General features: G+C 43.2%; 1 protein-coding gene across 12 annotated transcripts in view; it reads right to left on the bottom strand.

Annotated features, from left to right (window-relative positions):
- Positions 1 to 17,429, bottom strand: part of TENM4 (teneurin transmembrane protein 4) — an 879,437-nt gene that overhangs the window by 33,908 nt on the left and 828,100 nt on the right. For all 12 annotated transcript variants that reach the window (XM_040544436.1, XM_040544433.1, XM_040544442.1 and 9 more), the window contains 2 exons: positions 15,074 to 15,228; positions 10,477 to 11,354 (listed from right to left, as the gene is read on the bottom strand). In XM_040544436.1, the coding sequence (XP_040400370.1) occupies positions 10,477 to 11,354; positions 15,074 to 15,228 (1,033 nt within the window). The remainder of the gene's footprint in view (positions 1 to 10,476; positions 11,355 to 15,073; positions 15,229 to 17,429) is intronic.

The following is a 17,429-nucleotide window of genomic DNA, read 5'->3' as shown; positions in this document are numbered from 1 at the left end:
CAAAGAACAGAAAATGACTAAATAGGCATTAGCCTGTTTTTTAACAATATCTTTCTGATACTTATCACCTGCACTGTGCTTCTTGTTTATGTCAGAAAAACTTTTATTTCCCATTCACTGTGCTGTGACCTGTGGAAAAGCACTGCTCTGTGCATCCCGTCTAGCAGAACTAGAAGTTTCTGAAGACCACCAGCTTTTTGTACGGTTGTGTCCCGAGCTCTTCTGCATTTTTTTCTATCCTATTTTAAAAGCTAATGTTAAGGTAGAAGCAAGGACTTGCCAGATTGACCACACCAGGTAGAAAACTGTCCTTTGTGAACATGATGTAGGGCCCTGAGCACACAGCTGAGACCCCCGTCTCTACCTTTTGCTGTTCCTAGGACCATCTGGAAGGACCGATTTAGAAGCACAAAAAAAGCAGGTCATTTTTCACCCCTACCAAGCCCTTGGCTTTTCCAATGAAGACCCAACATGAGCACCATCTGGGAAGGTTTCTGTGATGTGGACACCTGTCTACCAGGACCCAGATGAAATGAACTACACACACGCTGGTCCCACAGCAGGTAGCTAGCCGGGGGGGTTATTTTTTTATTTTTCAATAAAACGAAGAAGCAGACAGCAGTGCCTGGAGGCCTTCTGAACAGAAAATGTTCCTCCCATTCATGGCATTTCAAAAGAGTTACCCTTTTGGGTAACTGGCAAGGGACTTTTGGATGGAGACTACTGCAGAGTGACACGGAGAGCAGCAGGTAGATCTATGGACCTCCAGGCAAGGGATATGTAAATAGGCAGGGAGAAACAGTAGGAAAAAAATCAGCAAAAGCCATCACTGCTAAACATTTGACTTTTTCATGTCCTGCCCAGGAGAGAAGGGCAAGAAAGCACATCGTTTGGGGATGCAAAGCAAATGGTGGTTGAGCAGGGAGAACTCATTCTCCTGCAACACGCAGCGGTGAACCTCTGATGGAGCACAGCTCGGGGCACTACTCCTCAGAACGATGAAGTAACATAAAAGATATGTTAAGGAAAACATGGTTAGAAAAGACGACCTAAGAGGGAAAGCCAAAAGAAACGAGCTGCTTTAAATGAGAGGAAACAAAGAAGTGGGGACATGCCAGCCTGAAAATGGTTGTTCTGAAGAGGTTTTTAATTTGTCTTGTCTACTGAGGGTGTGACAAAGGGTACAGGAGACATTCAGGTCAGAAACTGGAGAACATTTTCCAGGTCCATGGTTGCCCCAAGCAGAGGAACAGATGGAGCTCTGGACACCCCACTGACCAACGTTTTTAAGAACAGGTGAGAGAAAAGTGTCAGAGAGGGTCTGGATGTGGTTGATCAGATATTGGAGGGAGCAGGTGGTTGAGAAGCTCTCGATCCTCTTCAGGATTACTCTGAGCTGGGGAACAGCACAACAGACCCCATCTAATAGCATAAAACTATTCATGAATTGCAACTTAGGAAAGACCCCAAACCTGCCACTGGCTCTGCACTGTGCAGAAAAACAAGTTTGCCTCTTCTCTTCCATTCTCCTTTGTCCAGTTTTGTCCTCAGTCCTGGTACTTCACTTCTGACAGTGATGGCAGTGACTTGATGTGAGGAAGGGCTGGCTGAAAAGGGGATTTTTTGTCACAGTTTAATATTTAGTAAAGTGCCTAAATAGGTGAGCTCATTGCCGAGTCTCTCCAGCCCTTGGCTTTGGAGACGTCGCCACATGAAGCTTTTCTTGCCCAGGATGGTGGAAGAAAGCATCTGGCCATCCAGTGTCAGCCTATCCTTCTTGGGATTATCCACGCATGGGGGAAGGAGCAGCCTTGCCTTTTCCCTCCAAGACCTTGGCAATCAATCAGCTACTTGTGAAGTGGAAAAGAAGGGGAAAAATAACAAGGGAAAGGGATAAATTCAGGACTGCGTTGCAGGAGGCTGGCAGAGACCAGCTAAAGCTTTTCCAAGTGGCTAGGAGAGCATGGTTTGGATCTAAACTGCATCTCCTTGCAAGAGCCAGAACTAAAGCTCTCAGTACCAGGGGCCTTGCTCCTTTTTTGCTGTTGTCCTGTTTGCTCTGAGACGGGATGCAGCCACACATCTCCTCCTAAAACAGCATGAAATCTTCAATTAAACGCATCAAGAGAGATATCTTTATCCCATCTGCTGAGACAGGCCACGAGGGACATGATTTAGTCTCCCCCTTGAGCAGAGAGAGCATTGTTATTGCTAAAGGTGTGTTATGTAAAACCCCCAATTTTTTCCACCGTGACACCAATAGACCCATATATAAAACAGTAAGGGTAGTCTCAGATCCCAAATGCTCTGAAATTTAAGGAAGATGGGATCTGAATTTAGCACCTCTGACTTGGTGTAACTGTAGGGAAAGGATCCTGCTATGTTTATAGTTTTTAAGAATCAGCTGCTGGAAGTGAGCCTGTTTCACCTCCTAAAAATAACGGCACGAATCTAGTTGTGCTGAAGTCTGTGGGGTGACTCTGGTGTAACACAGGTGTGAGTCTGAAAGGAAGCAGGTCCACGGATTAAGGAAAGAAGAACAGTAAGAGCCAGGATGGGGTGAGAGAGTGATGGCCACGTGGCTACTATTTCATTGAAGTGCTGAGTCAATGTCCCCTGAGTCATAGGATTTATCCAAACTGAATGACACTCAGCACCATGCTGATAGCAGAAAACCTGTCTTCCATGCAAGCCCTACTTACAGCTCAAAAAAAAGCCCTCACAAAGCCTGTGGATGCTCAGTTTAGCAGCAGCAGACATGCAGATCCTTAACTCTTATTTATTCCTGGACATCTGGCCCACAGCACCCTCACAAATGGTCCTCCAGTGCTTGGTAAAGGCTGCTCCTTCCTTTAAACAACCCTCCACCCCACTCCCAGCAGCTCTGGGCTCCTCCACGATGTCCCCAGACACCTCTTAACATCTCTCCTGCCACCCGCTTGGCACTACTTGACTTCCCCAGCATCCTGGGGATCAGACAAGGTACCTGCTCACGTATGTTTGCAGCCTCTCATCCCACTAAACAAGAGCAAAAGCTGATTTTTTGCTATTCCACAGTGGTGGGATAGCGGGCAAATATGCTGATACCCTCTGCCCGTTCAAACTGGGTTAAACAGGAAAAAAAAAGAGAGAGTATGATGGTGCCTAAATCTCTGCATGTTTTTCTTTTTAAGTCAGAACAAGTGAGTACAACAAGCATAATTTACATGGTTACATTTTTCCAGCCTCACAAAACTCACACGCAGGGAAGAAGTTCACCAAGAGCATCCATTTGGGACTTTGTGTCCCGAGGAGCAAGGCTCATTTTGGCCCACAGCAGCCTGTGATGGCATGCTGGAATCCGTTTAAGATGCCTGCACGTGTACATGAGACTTCTGGCACCTCCTTCGTCACCACATTAGCCTCTGTCAGGAGTAACCCGAGCCATCTGTGCTCCCTGCCTCTGCTGCAGCTCTGCCCAGGAGCCAGGCGGGGACCGTCGGAGCGCTCGCTTTGGGGTGACAGCTCACCTAGCTGCAGCTGCGAGGGGGTCACGCCTTGCAAGGGGGGGGGAAGGCAGCACAACTAGACTGCTCCGGTTTTAATTATGGCTTTTAATTAGCGGCAGATGAAGTGTAAAACACTCACGGCCAGACAAAAGCTCCTTTTAGTGCTGCGGTGGCTGTGCAAAAGGAGACACACGCGGTGCTTTCCTCTTGGCAAGCAGATCCTTTCCTCTTTTCTGTTTTGCTCAGGACTGGAGCATTTCCCTCTTTTCCCCCGAATTCGAGCATACGGCACATACCTGATGTCATCTCTCACACCCCCGCAGTCTCCCGGGACACACGAGCTTGAAGGCTTCAGCATCCCAAGCAGATAATGTGCTTAACACGTTAAATGAGTGACATGGCTGTGTCCATACTTTCTATCCCTGCCTTCAGCCCTACAAAGGCACTTAGAGGACTCATCCTCAGCTTGGAGAAGAAGGCCAAGCGACTACAGATATGTGCCCTGGTATTTGGGGTAAGATAAATCTCTCCCAGTCAACTCATTTCGCAGCTAAGCCCCCCTGGGCCAGGTTTCCACAGCCTCAGGATTTAGGCGTGGGCCAGTTTTCATCACAGCCTAAGACTTCTGTGTTCTCCAAATGCTCGAATTAAGGAAATGCTGAAACATGGGAGTGCACACGCAGCAGCCACTCGGAGCAATGAATTCATCACCTGCTAACACAGCTGCTGCCTCCCATTCAAACCTGCTGCACAGCCTCAGCGTTCACAATTACAGTGACAATTATTAGGCCAGCAAAGGAAGCTGTTGCCATCCATTCCCAATTGGAAACGTATTTAGCTAAGGTTCAATGCCCAGAATTAAAATGGTATTTGGTGCTTATGAGGCCTAATTGTTAGCTTGTAAACATTCAGAGCTTTCATTTATCACATTACCATTGTGTAGAGACCTGGGCCTTGGGAATTAAAGAGAGCATCCTAAGTACCGTCTATTCAGAAATCAATTCCTTGCCTGAGCCTCTGAGTTTCCTCATTTTAGCTTTTTCACATTTCATCAGCCTTTTAAAACTACGAGTCAAATAGATTGGAAAAAAAATCACTGTAATAATATTGCATTTAGTGCCAAAGTGTCCTAATGTACTTTGCAAACTATATTTTGTGTGTGATTATACAGCCGTGCGCCCGCCGCCTCTCAACAAGCCTGTCTCTTCGCAATTTTTCAAACAACATTAAACACAACATTAAAAATAAATCCATAATAGACAAACCGATACTACTCAAATATGTATGAAGGCGAGTCCTCTCCCTAATGACACAAAGCCAGGCTGCAGCCACTGTCTGCAGAGTTTTCTGGCTGCCCAAACCAGAAGATGAAGACCTTTCTAGCTGTGTTTCAGGCCAGGCCACGGGCTCCAAACATGACCTCACAACTTAGCGAGAGGACTGGAGAGGTGTTGTTTTGTCTTGGCACTTACTAGAGTTTCACTGTAGCTTCTGCAGAGGAACAATGATGAGAATTGGGTTATATTATCGTGAAGAAATGTGGAGCGAAGAAAACTTGCTAAAAGAGGCAGAAGAGGAGGGAGAGCAAAAGTGGCTCGTGTTTCTTTTGCTCCAGCCTGCTGCAGCCACGGGAAGAGACCCTCACTTGAACTACACTAAACCAAGGACGCCACCAAATCCCATAAATCTCTGTGTATGACCTGAGATATCAGCTGGTGATAAAGGGATGTTATTAATGCAGCAAGCTAGCTTTTCTCAAAGTCAAGAGGTGGCTGCTCCTCTAAAGGTAATGAGTGTTATTTATCTCTGGTTTTGACTACGAGAGAAGAAATTGCACAGCTTTTATGCCACCTGCAAGGCAGATTGAGTCTGGGTAAATGCTTATCATGGTCATTCTACCCCTGTTTTGGTGTCCCACTCACCCAGACCAGAGCGTTGGTTCGGCACCAAGCACCACTGGTGCTGCGGTGGGACCTCTGCTGAGTGCTGGGGGTGTCAGGAAGCCATCCAAGGTCGTCTTGTGTCCTCAGCCCAGCTGGCTCCTACCTTCAGACCATTATAGGTTTGGCAGAGTTTGGTCCTCTATTAAACAGCTTCCTACATTACGGGTCAATGCTTCCCTTCCCTCCCATCCAGAGATCTGGCTCCACGTTCCCCTTTGCTCTCTGCCATTTCTTGGGCAGCCCATGGAAAGGTTTTGAATTTGTGGGCTTGACTGCAGCGATGTGTAAGTATTTAATTCTGCACCAGAGGAGGTGACCTTCAGGACTAATTGGGCACACAAAGGACCTAAGTGAAAGAGCCTCATCTGGGTTAAATAATGCATAGAAGGTTTGACTTTGGCTCAGAGGGAAATTGAATTAATGTACAGTGATACCATCTCCATGAGCTAATCAAGATAATTGCCATATTCTTGATTTAAACAAATACATTAAAAAAAAAAAAAAAACAGATTTTGAAGTAGAGATAAACAGCAAGGTTAACCAGCTCAGTGAAGGCTGGTAGCGATTTTTTCATGTCAAGTGGAAAAGCAGCAACAACAAAGCAGTCACACAGCATCCTTTGTCTTTGACTTGAGGAGCTGGACAACGAGAAGCTGTTACCCTGGCAGAGCATCCAGATCAACCTCCGTTGCCACTGATTATCACTGTCACGGGTTGAACGGGAAGGCAAGTCTTTAATCCGGTTACTGGACAAGATGAGCTGTCCTGCACTAATTGACAGTGAGTGTCAAGCCCTCTGTGGAGGCAGAGGTCTATATAATACGAAAACCCTCAAAGAAGTCCTAGGTAGGTCTTTAGGGACAGGCTAATTACTGCAGGGAGCTAAGTTTCACTCTCAAAGGAAGGGGGAACTGCATGCCATTAGATACTGAACCTTGCTCTGTGCTAAACCCAATCAAGTAGGACTGTTACAGCAGGTGTTGGTGTAGGAAGGGTGCAAGGAAGAGCTGCAAGTGCTGTAAGCAAGTCTGCAACCCCCTGAAAACAGCATCTGTCTCCTTCCTGAACCCCTGGAGGACCTGGATTCCCTGGTTTGCCTTCCGCTGCGGGGTCAACATATCAAATACATCCTCTTCTGTCCTCTCCGGAGTCTCACCAACGTGTCCGTATATCACAGCTCTTTGCAGCCGTACGATAAAAGCTGAGAAATGCCCTGGTAAGAGCAACAACCAAAGGAGAAGCAGAGATGCTGGACACGTACCTCTGTAGTATTGTCACTCTTGCAACACCATTGCTTTTTCGTGTTGGGTATCTGGTTTTATGGTCCTCCACAGACAGTAAGGTAAAGGTAAATCTTACAGGGATGTTCTTCATGGGGCCACTGGTGCAGTGTAAACTTGCCAGCTGAATTTATGCTTACCCTTAACTTTTAAAGCAGTGGTGCCCATCCTGCCTGGGGCCATAAACAACTGTTATGTGCAGTGAGAACCATCAAGCTTTTCCTCAGAGTCAGATCTGATGTCTTTATTTCCTCGGCTGCAAGCAAAATGGAAATCGGGGCTTCACCTTCCCCCTTAGCCAGGACTGAAAACAACTCAGAGCACCTTCCGGTCGCTCATGATCACAGGATTTCTCTAAATCACTTAAACTTCCCCAGTGTAAATTTCCCGATGTTCTGATACAGAAACCAATAACCTGCAGGTTTCAGACATCAATTTGTTTTACACCATCTTCTTCAACTTCTTGGCTATCAAGGAATTTACATTTCATCTTGCCATGCCTGCACTCATCCCTGCAGTTTGTGTTTGACTCATGCATATCTTCTGTCTAGAGAAAATACATCTTAGGGAAGGCATCCAGAGTTATGATTTAAGATACCAAGAAATGGAGAATATACTGCTTCTCACAGTTGGTCGCTCTACCGGTTAGCTAATCTCAGCCCTAAAAAATTACACTGTCCTGTCAACTTGAATGTCTCTACCTTCGCTTTTCTAGCCCCTTGCCCTTCTTGTGCCTTTCTCTGCTAGGCTGAGAGTCCTTCTGTAGGTGACAGTTTTGTGCTGACACGCTGTGATCTGGACACTTCTTGTGCTAAGATAAACAGATCAAGTTGTTTTAGTTCTCAAGCATAAAGCATTTTCTCCCCGCGACTGCATTTTTGAACTGTTTTTTTTTTTCTGCACACTCTTCAATTTTCCCCATCCTTCATAAACTGCAGACACCAGAACTGATAGTACTAGTCTCATCAGTGTTGTACAGGGAGAAAATCATCTCCCTTCTACTCACTAAAGTAGGGAGGGATGAGTAAACATATTCGTTTTATTTTTCCATCCAAGCAATGGGTTAGACAGATTTGCCATGGATGGCTTCATGATTTGTTTACTGCAATCTCTGAGAGTCAACGCTCAGCCCCATTCTTTAGATGTGGCCTGTTACATTTGTACCTTGGCAGTAAACCGTGTAATAATAACATAATATGTTTAAATGAAACTTAATTTATCAATAAATCTAAGGATCTCACCCTTATTTACTAATCTTCTCATTTTACCAGTTCTGATTTTATATTCTTTTCCAGATTACGCACGCAAAACCAGGGTAGAATCAAGCCCTGCCAATTCACCCCAAACGACCCCACTGAGTGACCTCCTATTGCTGATTACCTTTTCAGAGGAAGTTCTTGAGGCATTTAATATGCCTTTTTCACAGCTGAGAAGAAGAGAAGACCAACCTAATGGACAGGTTGGGAAAGGATCAGATAGGATAAGACAGGCTAGGATAGGGTAGGATAGGCTGAGAAGTGACAGTCTTCAGTTCAAGCAAGGAAGACTTAGACTGAGCATATTAAAAAGGTATTTTGACAGCAAGACCAAACTTTAACAATAGGATAGGTAACGACATTATTATCACTAACAGTATTTATGAACAACTTAGATCACTTTGATAGGATCCATTTGACCAAATCATAGATATCTGCAATGTAAACACCCCTGTCAGAGCTAATCATTCTGGACTGCCTTTATGGAGAGGAACTTTCAGGCTACTACTTGTCTCATTACATCCTAAAGCCACAATATCTGACATAACTCATCCGAAACTCACCTTGAAAGTACCTGTTTCTCTCCACTGCCTATAAAGGGAGGCTGAGGTAACTAGTTCAGAGAGAGGCTTTTACGCTGTAGTTGTATAAAGTTACATCAGAATCTGTCAGGAACAGTTAAATGGAGATAACTGATCACAGGTTTGGATGAGATATCTCTGAAGACACATTCCCAACTCTATTTTCAGTGATGCTGTGCTATCATATAGTGCTGACTTGCTCTAGTCAAGATTTCCATAGCCTAACCACTGGAGAATACTGTCTTCCATTTAGCTCTAAAAAGCTTTCTTATGACTCTTCTGAAGTGCATAAAAGGACCAGAATGATGACTTTCACAAATGCTCTATTTTGTTGGATAGCAAGATATAATGGATCACTGTTATAAATATATCCACAGACTAAGTTGGATTTTAGCTTCTGTTTCATTTTATCTCCTTGATACTTTCAGTCACACTTTTAATATGCTTTAGGTAGAAATCTGACCATTAGTGGCTGTAATGTTTAGTTTACTTCACTGTCCATCGCTACATCTGTTTTCAAGCATAGGAACTATTGGGTTCTTTACAAAAAGAAAATATTGCCTTGATTTAGCATGATGGTCCTGACAATAAAGCAGGCTTCCACTCCTATAGAGAAAAACACCCTATCTTTCCTCCCTAAAGCCTCCCTCAAGCAAATTCAATGTAAGAGATGGAAGGGTATTAACTTTGATTCACTGAAGAATATTGCTGTAGTAATTGCAAACAGAACCTTGATGGAATGCAAATAAGCTTTCAAAAGATTCATCACAGAGTTTCCATCAGTTCTTTTAGAGGCAAGAGCAAAGAAACTCAAAACTGGGCCTGGAGCATTTTAAAGGAAGAGCCAAAGCAACTGCACGTCTAACACATGGATATGTGGGTATGTGGGTACAGCCAGCTTTCCTTCCCTGATTATCTCCTTTTTTTTTTTCCTTTTTTTTTTTTTTCTCTCCAGTTTTTGTCTTTGTAATCTTGGGAACTATCTATTCTAGCCAAATTGGTCTCCTGCAATGGGTCTACTATTATGGTATCTGAATGCTTCCATGTAACCACTCAAACTATATGGGAAATTATGCGCTAAAAAGAGCATTTCAAAAAGGCTGGAATTTGAGAATAAAAATGGAACTAAGGAAGAGGGGAGTGGTTTCGCAACAGCAGGATGAATTTGTAAACCACCCTTCTAGAGGCCCTTGTTTGAGTAATCTATCTTTTTCCTATTTGATATCAGAAGTATACTATCATCTTCATGGTCTTTACAAGCACGGAATTGCTAATAGTAATATAAAATAAAAACACAAATCTTCGTCACTGCCATTGCTGCATTTTCACTGCATCCCACCTTCTCTCTGCTCAAAAATTTGTTGGGCAGGGATGGGCTTGAATAGCTCTGAGATTATTTTTAAAGTTTAGTGGAGCCAACCACAACAGAAACAGAGCAGTTCATTAATTACAGAATCGTTTTCTGAGCAAGCTGTCATTAGTCATTGTCAGTTGTCACTCTACATCAGCCATTTCAAACAATTGAAAAAAGACACTGGAGCACAAGAAGTAGGTGAAAAGCTGAGAAAAAGAGGATCTGACGGAACTTTCACACTTCATGGCTTTCAAAGCCAAAGAAAATTCTCTGACATGCAGCCTAAATTTCCAATCCCAACTATAGTTAAGGAGAAGCAGGTGTCCAAATTCCTTAGCTGATTTAGAAAAACTCAGCATAACCTCTGTCTGAAGTTGATTTGGTAGAGAGAGCTTATTTAAACTCTAACACACGTACATCTAATATGAAGTGTTTGTGTGAGATCTAATATTTTCTGTTCTGAACATTTTATTTGGACTATAGCTCTGTTCAGCTCTGTTAAAAATCTAACAAGTTTGCATGGTTCAGAGGACACAGCATGAAGTCAGCAGCATAATATTCATAATATACTTACTCATAAAATGTTGTCCAGCCATTTTCATTGCTTTTGGTGGCAAGGAGACCAGAGTTGCCATGGTAAGTCATCATGGCCACTTCATGCCCCTGTGTGGTTACACTCTTGAGAGCGCTGTTGGTACCGATGGTCACCCAGTAGACTTGGCCATCAGGCACGACCAGCCAGAGCGGCATCCCCGTGGAATCTCTTCGGATGTTGACTAAGTTGCCATTGTTGTCAGTGATCAGGGTTATATCTCCATCTCCAGAGTAAGTAAAATTGTAAAGATAATCTCCGGTGGTAAGGCTCTGAGTATAAAGGTGCTTACCACTGGTGTCAAACAAGTAGAGTTCCTGGTCTATGGGTGAGGATAACTCATACAGATTTTGCGTGTTGAGGAATGGTTTGTTCTTCCGAATAAAGCGTATTCGGATGTTTCCAAGATCGGCGACATACAGCTCCCCGTCTGCACACACTGCAAGGGAGGATGGCGCGTTGAGCTTGGCATCCTTGGCATAGCCATCGTCCCCCGAGAAGCAGTCACAGTTAGCGTCGTTCTTGCAGTCACAGCTGCTGGGTGCACCGGCCACGAGAGAAATCTCTCCATTGGTGGTGACCTGCCTGATGCGGTTGATCTTTTTCTCATCTGTTTCAGCAATGTACAGCACCCCGTTATGGGAGACGGCTAGGGCGGTAGCGGACTCCAGGGTGGCGTGGATCGCCACCTTGCTCAGGAGAAAGTGATCCATCCCCGGCACCTGGCAGTGCATGGGCCTCCCCGCCACTATGCGCACTTGGTGGTTCTCAGAAATCTGCAACACAACGTTGTTGTCGAGCACATACAGCGAATTATCCATCGGGTTGACTGCCAGATCTGTGGGCCACTCGAGACGAACCTTGATGGTGAAACAACACAAGGAAATTATTACAATGAGACCTCTTTTCACCATATGATTGCTATAACTCAATCTCAGTGAGGATGTTTCAACGTGGAGTAAAAGGAAAAAGTGTAAAAGAAGCACAAATGATTATTACTGCTTATTATTATTACTATATGTGACCACAGAAGGCATCACCCTGGAGTGAATGAGTGGGTTTGGCTCCCTCTCACAGGAGGGAGACACACATGGACACTCACGTTTTGCTTCATGGGGGCAGGTGATGGGTAGAGGCAGATGCTCTTCTGCTTTCATTGTACCATGAATTAGGAGAAATTTCTTCTCAGAAAGAGCGGTCAGGCATTGGGACAGATTGCCCAGGGAGGTGGTGGATTCACCGTCCCTGGGGGGGTTGAGGAAAGGCTGGACGTGGTGCTTAGGGACATGGTTTAGTGAGTGATACTGGTGGTAGGGGGATGGTTGGATCAGATGATCTTGGAGGTCTTTTCCAACCTTAATGATCTCTATGATTCTATTCTATGGCTTCTTTGTCTCTCCACCTTGGTGTGAGGTGTCTCATCCCGTGCAAAGTGGAATCAGTGCCCTAGGAGCACAGGAGCTGACAGTGTTGTGCCAGGAGAATGGGAAATAGGAGGAAACTAGAAGTTGCAGATTCAAATGAGATTTCCCTTCTTTGAGCCACCCTACACTCTTTGGATTCATAGAGCCTGGACCTGAGAGTGGAGACCTGGGACTGGGAATTTTGTTGGTTGAAGTGCTGTGAAACTGATCAGTCAAACAAAACAATGATCCTTCAACTAAAGGATTTTCCAGACAAGTGGCCCAGCTCCTCTGGGTAAATGACATGAAGAGATACAGAAAGCTGGCAGCTGTGTCAGCATTTGTGTACACCCAAGTTATAACCACCTATTTTGTGCTTGATGCTGCAAAAATAGCAAATCACAAGAAATTCAGGCTATTTCACGTTGTGAAATAAAATACTTATGTCTTTACATTGTTTTTTTTTTTTTTTTAATATATTTTTTGAACATAATGGAAGAATGGGTTCAAGTAATAGTGATACATTCCAGTTCTACACTGATAATCCATAGACACAAGTAAACTGAAGCAATGACTGGTAACATTACAAGTGAGTGAGTGCTAGAAGGTCTCTATTTCTAGCTCTATGTGTGCAAAATGTTGTCTTTTCAGGTGAGTTTACTCTTTCAGTTGTCAGACCCAAGACAGCTCTACTAACAGAATTCAGGGTAATTTCATTTTTTTTTTTTTTAACAAGGACTGTGAGATTTTTTCCTTTTCTTACTATTTTATTTTATTTCATTTTTATATATAAAAAAGGTCAATGTTGTGATGCTGGGAGTCAAACAGTGCTTACATGTTTTCTTAATTGTGTCTCTTCTCCATAACAGAGGTGTGAAGTGGAATTGGAAATGAACAACCTTGAAGAATGCTCTTGGTCACCTCCAGGCAGTCTTTTAAATAGATATTCAACTAGTTAAAAAAGAATAGATGTTCTGGTTATATCCTGCCTTTCAGTCAGCCAGGCAACTCGAAGTTAGAGCAGGTGGACTTGATAACTAGTGGTTAACTGAAGAACTGTCCACTTTGTGTCATTCTCCCTTCTCCTATGTTTTTTTTTTTTTTTCCCTGTACCAAATGGCGCAATGGATGTGCTGTGACTGAGAGCTGTGGGAAGGGCACACATTTGAAACCAAGAACAAGAAGAGACCAGGTAAGAACTAGAGGAACACACAGAAGATTCATACTTTTAAAGCCTGTGCTTGACCATCTCTGCCACAGCCATGCTTTACTTTTGGTGCTTCTACTCATGTTTAAATCCCTTTTCAACTTTTTTGTTTGTTTGTTTTGCTTTGTTTTAAGAGCATCAGTTGCATGGTACTCAGTTCATTATCCCTTCTAATGTCTGGGCTTGTGAAGCTCAGTTTCATGGCTAATAACGGTTCTGAGCTCTGCCTACTCTGATTCTCCATTTGCAAATTCTTCCTTTTCTCAGCTCCTGGCCTATTTTAACCCTTCCTGTAGTAAAACATTATAGCCCGTGGTTTCCTCTTCAATAATGCATGCCTCCATCCCTTCCAGTGGTCTTTAAGCTCCTCAGCCTTGAGTTAGTATCAAGAGCAGAGTTTATACTGAACCGACAAGGGAATTTCAATTTCTTAAAAAACACTCCTTGTCAACATTGGCAGCTAAATATTTCATGTCCCAGATAGCCTCAGGGACCTGGCAGAAAAGACCCTTCTATGCACTGTAAATGATGAAAAGCTACTTCCCAAGCTGGGTTTTGTTTAGATGTTCATTGCTGTTGTTTGTTTGTTGTTTTCCCCTCATTAATCTTGTCTTTGGTGTGTCTGTCCAGAACATGGCTGGTTAATCTGTCCATCACAGGACAGATTAATCTAAGAATGGCTCCTGTAATTTTGTGAAGGGAAAGAAAGAGGCTTTTGCTGATCCATTTTAGCTCATCTCAGAAATGTTTAAGTATGACACTGGTATGCATATAAGCTACATAACTTGACAGAGAATATTTTTTAAAGCCTGAATCCTCAATGGTCTTGTGGTAACTGCCCCTGAAATTCGGATAAAGAAAAAACATGCCTTTAAGATGAGAAACATACTACAAAATGGCCTTTAACCAGCAAAATTTACTTCTATAGAAGGCATGAGAGCTTTTAAACTCATAATTTCAGCTTGTTCATAAATTGCGGACAGTGGGAACCAGTTGCAAAGAAGCAAGAATAACCTTTTCAAATTAGAGAGAAAAACAAGAAGAACAGATTCCATATGGGAGCACGGAAATTATCTAGGTAGTTACAAAAAGGAAACCCCATTGACATCTATTGTGGCTGAATAACAGTACTTAGCCCTCCAGCTATGATCTGTATTTTCATAGGAGAGGGCAACATTCCTCTAGCCAAGCAAACAACGAGTGGCACAAAGGTTTCAAAGGACGGCATCTCAAAACTGGCACAATTTGACAAGTTGGCCAGTGCCCCACAAAATCGAGTGCTGGGCTGTAACAGATTACTCTTCTGCACTATCCAGAAGCAAAGCAATCAGCAAACTGAGATTTCTTTTTCTCTCTTTTTTTTGCCCTCCACCTTTAAGCAGCAGGACTTAAAAGCCCAGCATGATGGTAGCTGCAACCAATTTGCAATCTAATGCAATTCAAGATTCTTGTTTTCCTGCTGTTGCTAATTTTGGCACCACAGCCTCCAATCAGTATTTCCTAGATGTTAATTTGATTCAGGCCTAAAATTTTGCTGGGCCAAATCAGAATGGGGGGAAGCAATGAAAAAAAAAAACGTGGTTTGCTAAGTTGTTATAACAGAGCAAAGTGTTATATCCCCACTAAAATAAGTATAGTTGCCTGGCCTTTTTAATTTAAACCAACTAGTTTCTTGAGAAATGAGCCTAATGAAACCTGCTTTCCCAGGAATATGTTTCACACAGTTGGTTGGGAGCTCTGAATGAAGTCTTTAAAATCTCTCTCCCCAGCAACTCTCAGAGTTAGGTCTTTCAGTCTTTATAGGAGCTCTCTTTTGACTCAGTAATTTTCATGCTACAGAATATGTAGGGATGTAATTCTCCTTAAGCCCTTATCTCCTTGTTGAAGTTGGGGAGGCACACAGACATGCAGACAAGGTGAATGCCTAGGCTTTTATTCCACAGAGAACCAAACCAAAGAGTTGTCTTACCTGAGAAATGTCCATGACAGAGTCACAGCTGAGAGGCCGAGCAGATGTCAAGTCATTGGAACCCAGCACTGTTGAGATGATCCCATTCTGATCAATCCGCCTGATCATTGTGCCATCCACAAAGTAAATCAGCCCAAACTTGTCCACAGTGATGCCTGGGGAAGAAAAAAACACATCAGTCAGAAAGGAATAGCAACCTGAAAATATGAGATGAATGGGTCTGGTCTGACTCATGAAAGTGTAAGACTGCTGGTTTGGTTGGGAACAATATATTCTATGGCATTCAAAAAGGATTCTAATAACTATGTGTTCTACGTGTTCGGAAACATGATGCCTTGCTCATGGTATGAATATTAAGCCAGGAGCATGAAAATGTTACACTGGGGAATGTTTCAGAGACAGTGATGAGAAAGGCTCTGAAAGATCCACCAAGTCAGTCAAATTCCTGATGGAGAAATGTGGAAGGGTTTCTGCTGTGATAATCCTACTCATCTCTAGTAGCTCACCTGTTTCTGAACACTGCGAGGTGATTTATTTCATCGTCCCTTTGTAGACGCACTCCTACCAGTGAATTTGAAGTCTGCCAACAACAGTTACAGACTGCTGATTCTTGTTTCCTCACCTAAAGATATGTGCCATTTCACTTCCCCCTAGGCATCATTTCTCAAGTATTTGTTATGTTACCACTACCTCCTTTAATCCTCTTTATCCCAGGCCAGCTATACCCTGCATCTTTCATCAGAGGTTTTCCTAGTGCTTTACACTTACTAATTAGACCTCATAGCAGCCTGTGAGTGTGAGCATCTTAATTTTACATGCCGGGAAAATAAGAGATAAAGCAATTTTCACAAGGTCATAGAGAGTGTTCATGACTAAGGCAGGAATAAGAAGTTAAGGGCCCCATTCACCTCTCTTTTATGCTAGTATAAATTAAAAATAACTCCACAGATACTAATAGAGTCATCCATCTCATCTATCCTACAGTAGCAGAATGCTGCTCAGCATAATATTTAAGTGTCTTCAAGACACTCAAAGAATGTAAAAGAACAGTACAGGAATGGAGAAGCGTGTAACACCCTTTTCTATTCAGGTAAAAACTCTGCTTGGAATATATGAATATTAGGATCTTCCTGTTTGGTTTCTTTCATTAGCAGGGTAGCAATAACTTGGCAAGAAGTAGACATCTGTATTGTACATGCAAGCAAGTAGCTGGAGGTTTTCCATTTAGCAGAGAGAAATACCTTTCTGGGGTGCAATGCATATCACCCTAAAGCAGATGTCCACAGAAGATTATGCAAATCCTTCCAGAAGCACCTTTTCCTCCTCATTGACTACGAAAGGAGATTACAGCAAGTATTTCCACAGGAAACATTTATACCATAGACAGATAAAGTTAGTGAGATGAATCTTCTCCATAATGTTTTTTTTGGCTGTCATCACAGTGACAGATATGATGGAAAATCTGTTGCAGACAGAAACCTTTGAGAATGTTTCTGAGAAGCGACCAGATCTTGTATTTCTCCAAAATGCTCTGTTACAGCCAGATCCCCTTGTTTGAAACATTTACCCTCCATCTTCATCCACTGTGAGTTATGCTGTGAATTACAGATGCAGCAACTCACAGATCAAAAGTTTTCGCCTTTCATGTAGCAGGGACTAATCCCCTGATTGCTTTGGAAATTAAAATTATGGCCTTTAGCCAGCACTGCAACTATTGTATGGGCCACGGAGGTGGATGATATGTGGAAAAATATATCGTATTTGGTCATAGAGAAATCTACAGAGGAAATGAAATGGCGCAGAAGATAATCTAGCCTGGAAGTAATGACAAGAAAACCTCGGGATTAAGTCATTGTTTGGGAGAAAGAACAAACTTCTCCATTTTGCTGAGGTAAAAGGAGGGGTTCAGACAGGGCTGCGACCTGTCGAGTCAAAGTCAATTAGGAGTCAGGACAATGACGTTGCAGATCACTGACTTGAATGGGAGCTGTGAATTTTTGCTGGGAGGTAAAAAATGTGTTTTTTTTCCTGACTTCTTCACAGCATCTCCCTGCCTGAAGGGCATCACTTTGACCTGGATTGGGTATCTGACCAGCAGAGCAGGAAGGTTTCAGAATAGCGCCTGGGGCAGTGAGGAGAAAAAAAAAATATTACTTGCTGCTTTTAAGATGAAGTTCATTAATTTTGGAGGGGATTATATGACAGGATTTCTGGGATAATGGATGACAGGACTAAATGATCCAAAAGATTGCTTCCAGTCCTACATTCCAATACCTGCGCTTAATTCCTGCCAAGACATGACTGATCTTTGCAAGACCTCGAAAGAAGAACCTCAAAGAGGAGTGGCAAGCACCTG

The sequence above is a fragment of the Cygnus olor genome, chromosome 1, assembly GCF_009769625.2.
Source record: "Cygnus olor isolate bCygOlo1 chromosome 1, bCygOlo1.pri.v2, whole genome shotgun sequence".
NCBI lineage: Eukaryota > Metazoa > Chordata > Aves > Anseriformes > Anatidae > Cygnus > Cygnus olor.
Note: the sequence above shows the minus strand (reverse complement) of the source record. Positions and strands in the feature narration are given on the sequence as shown.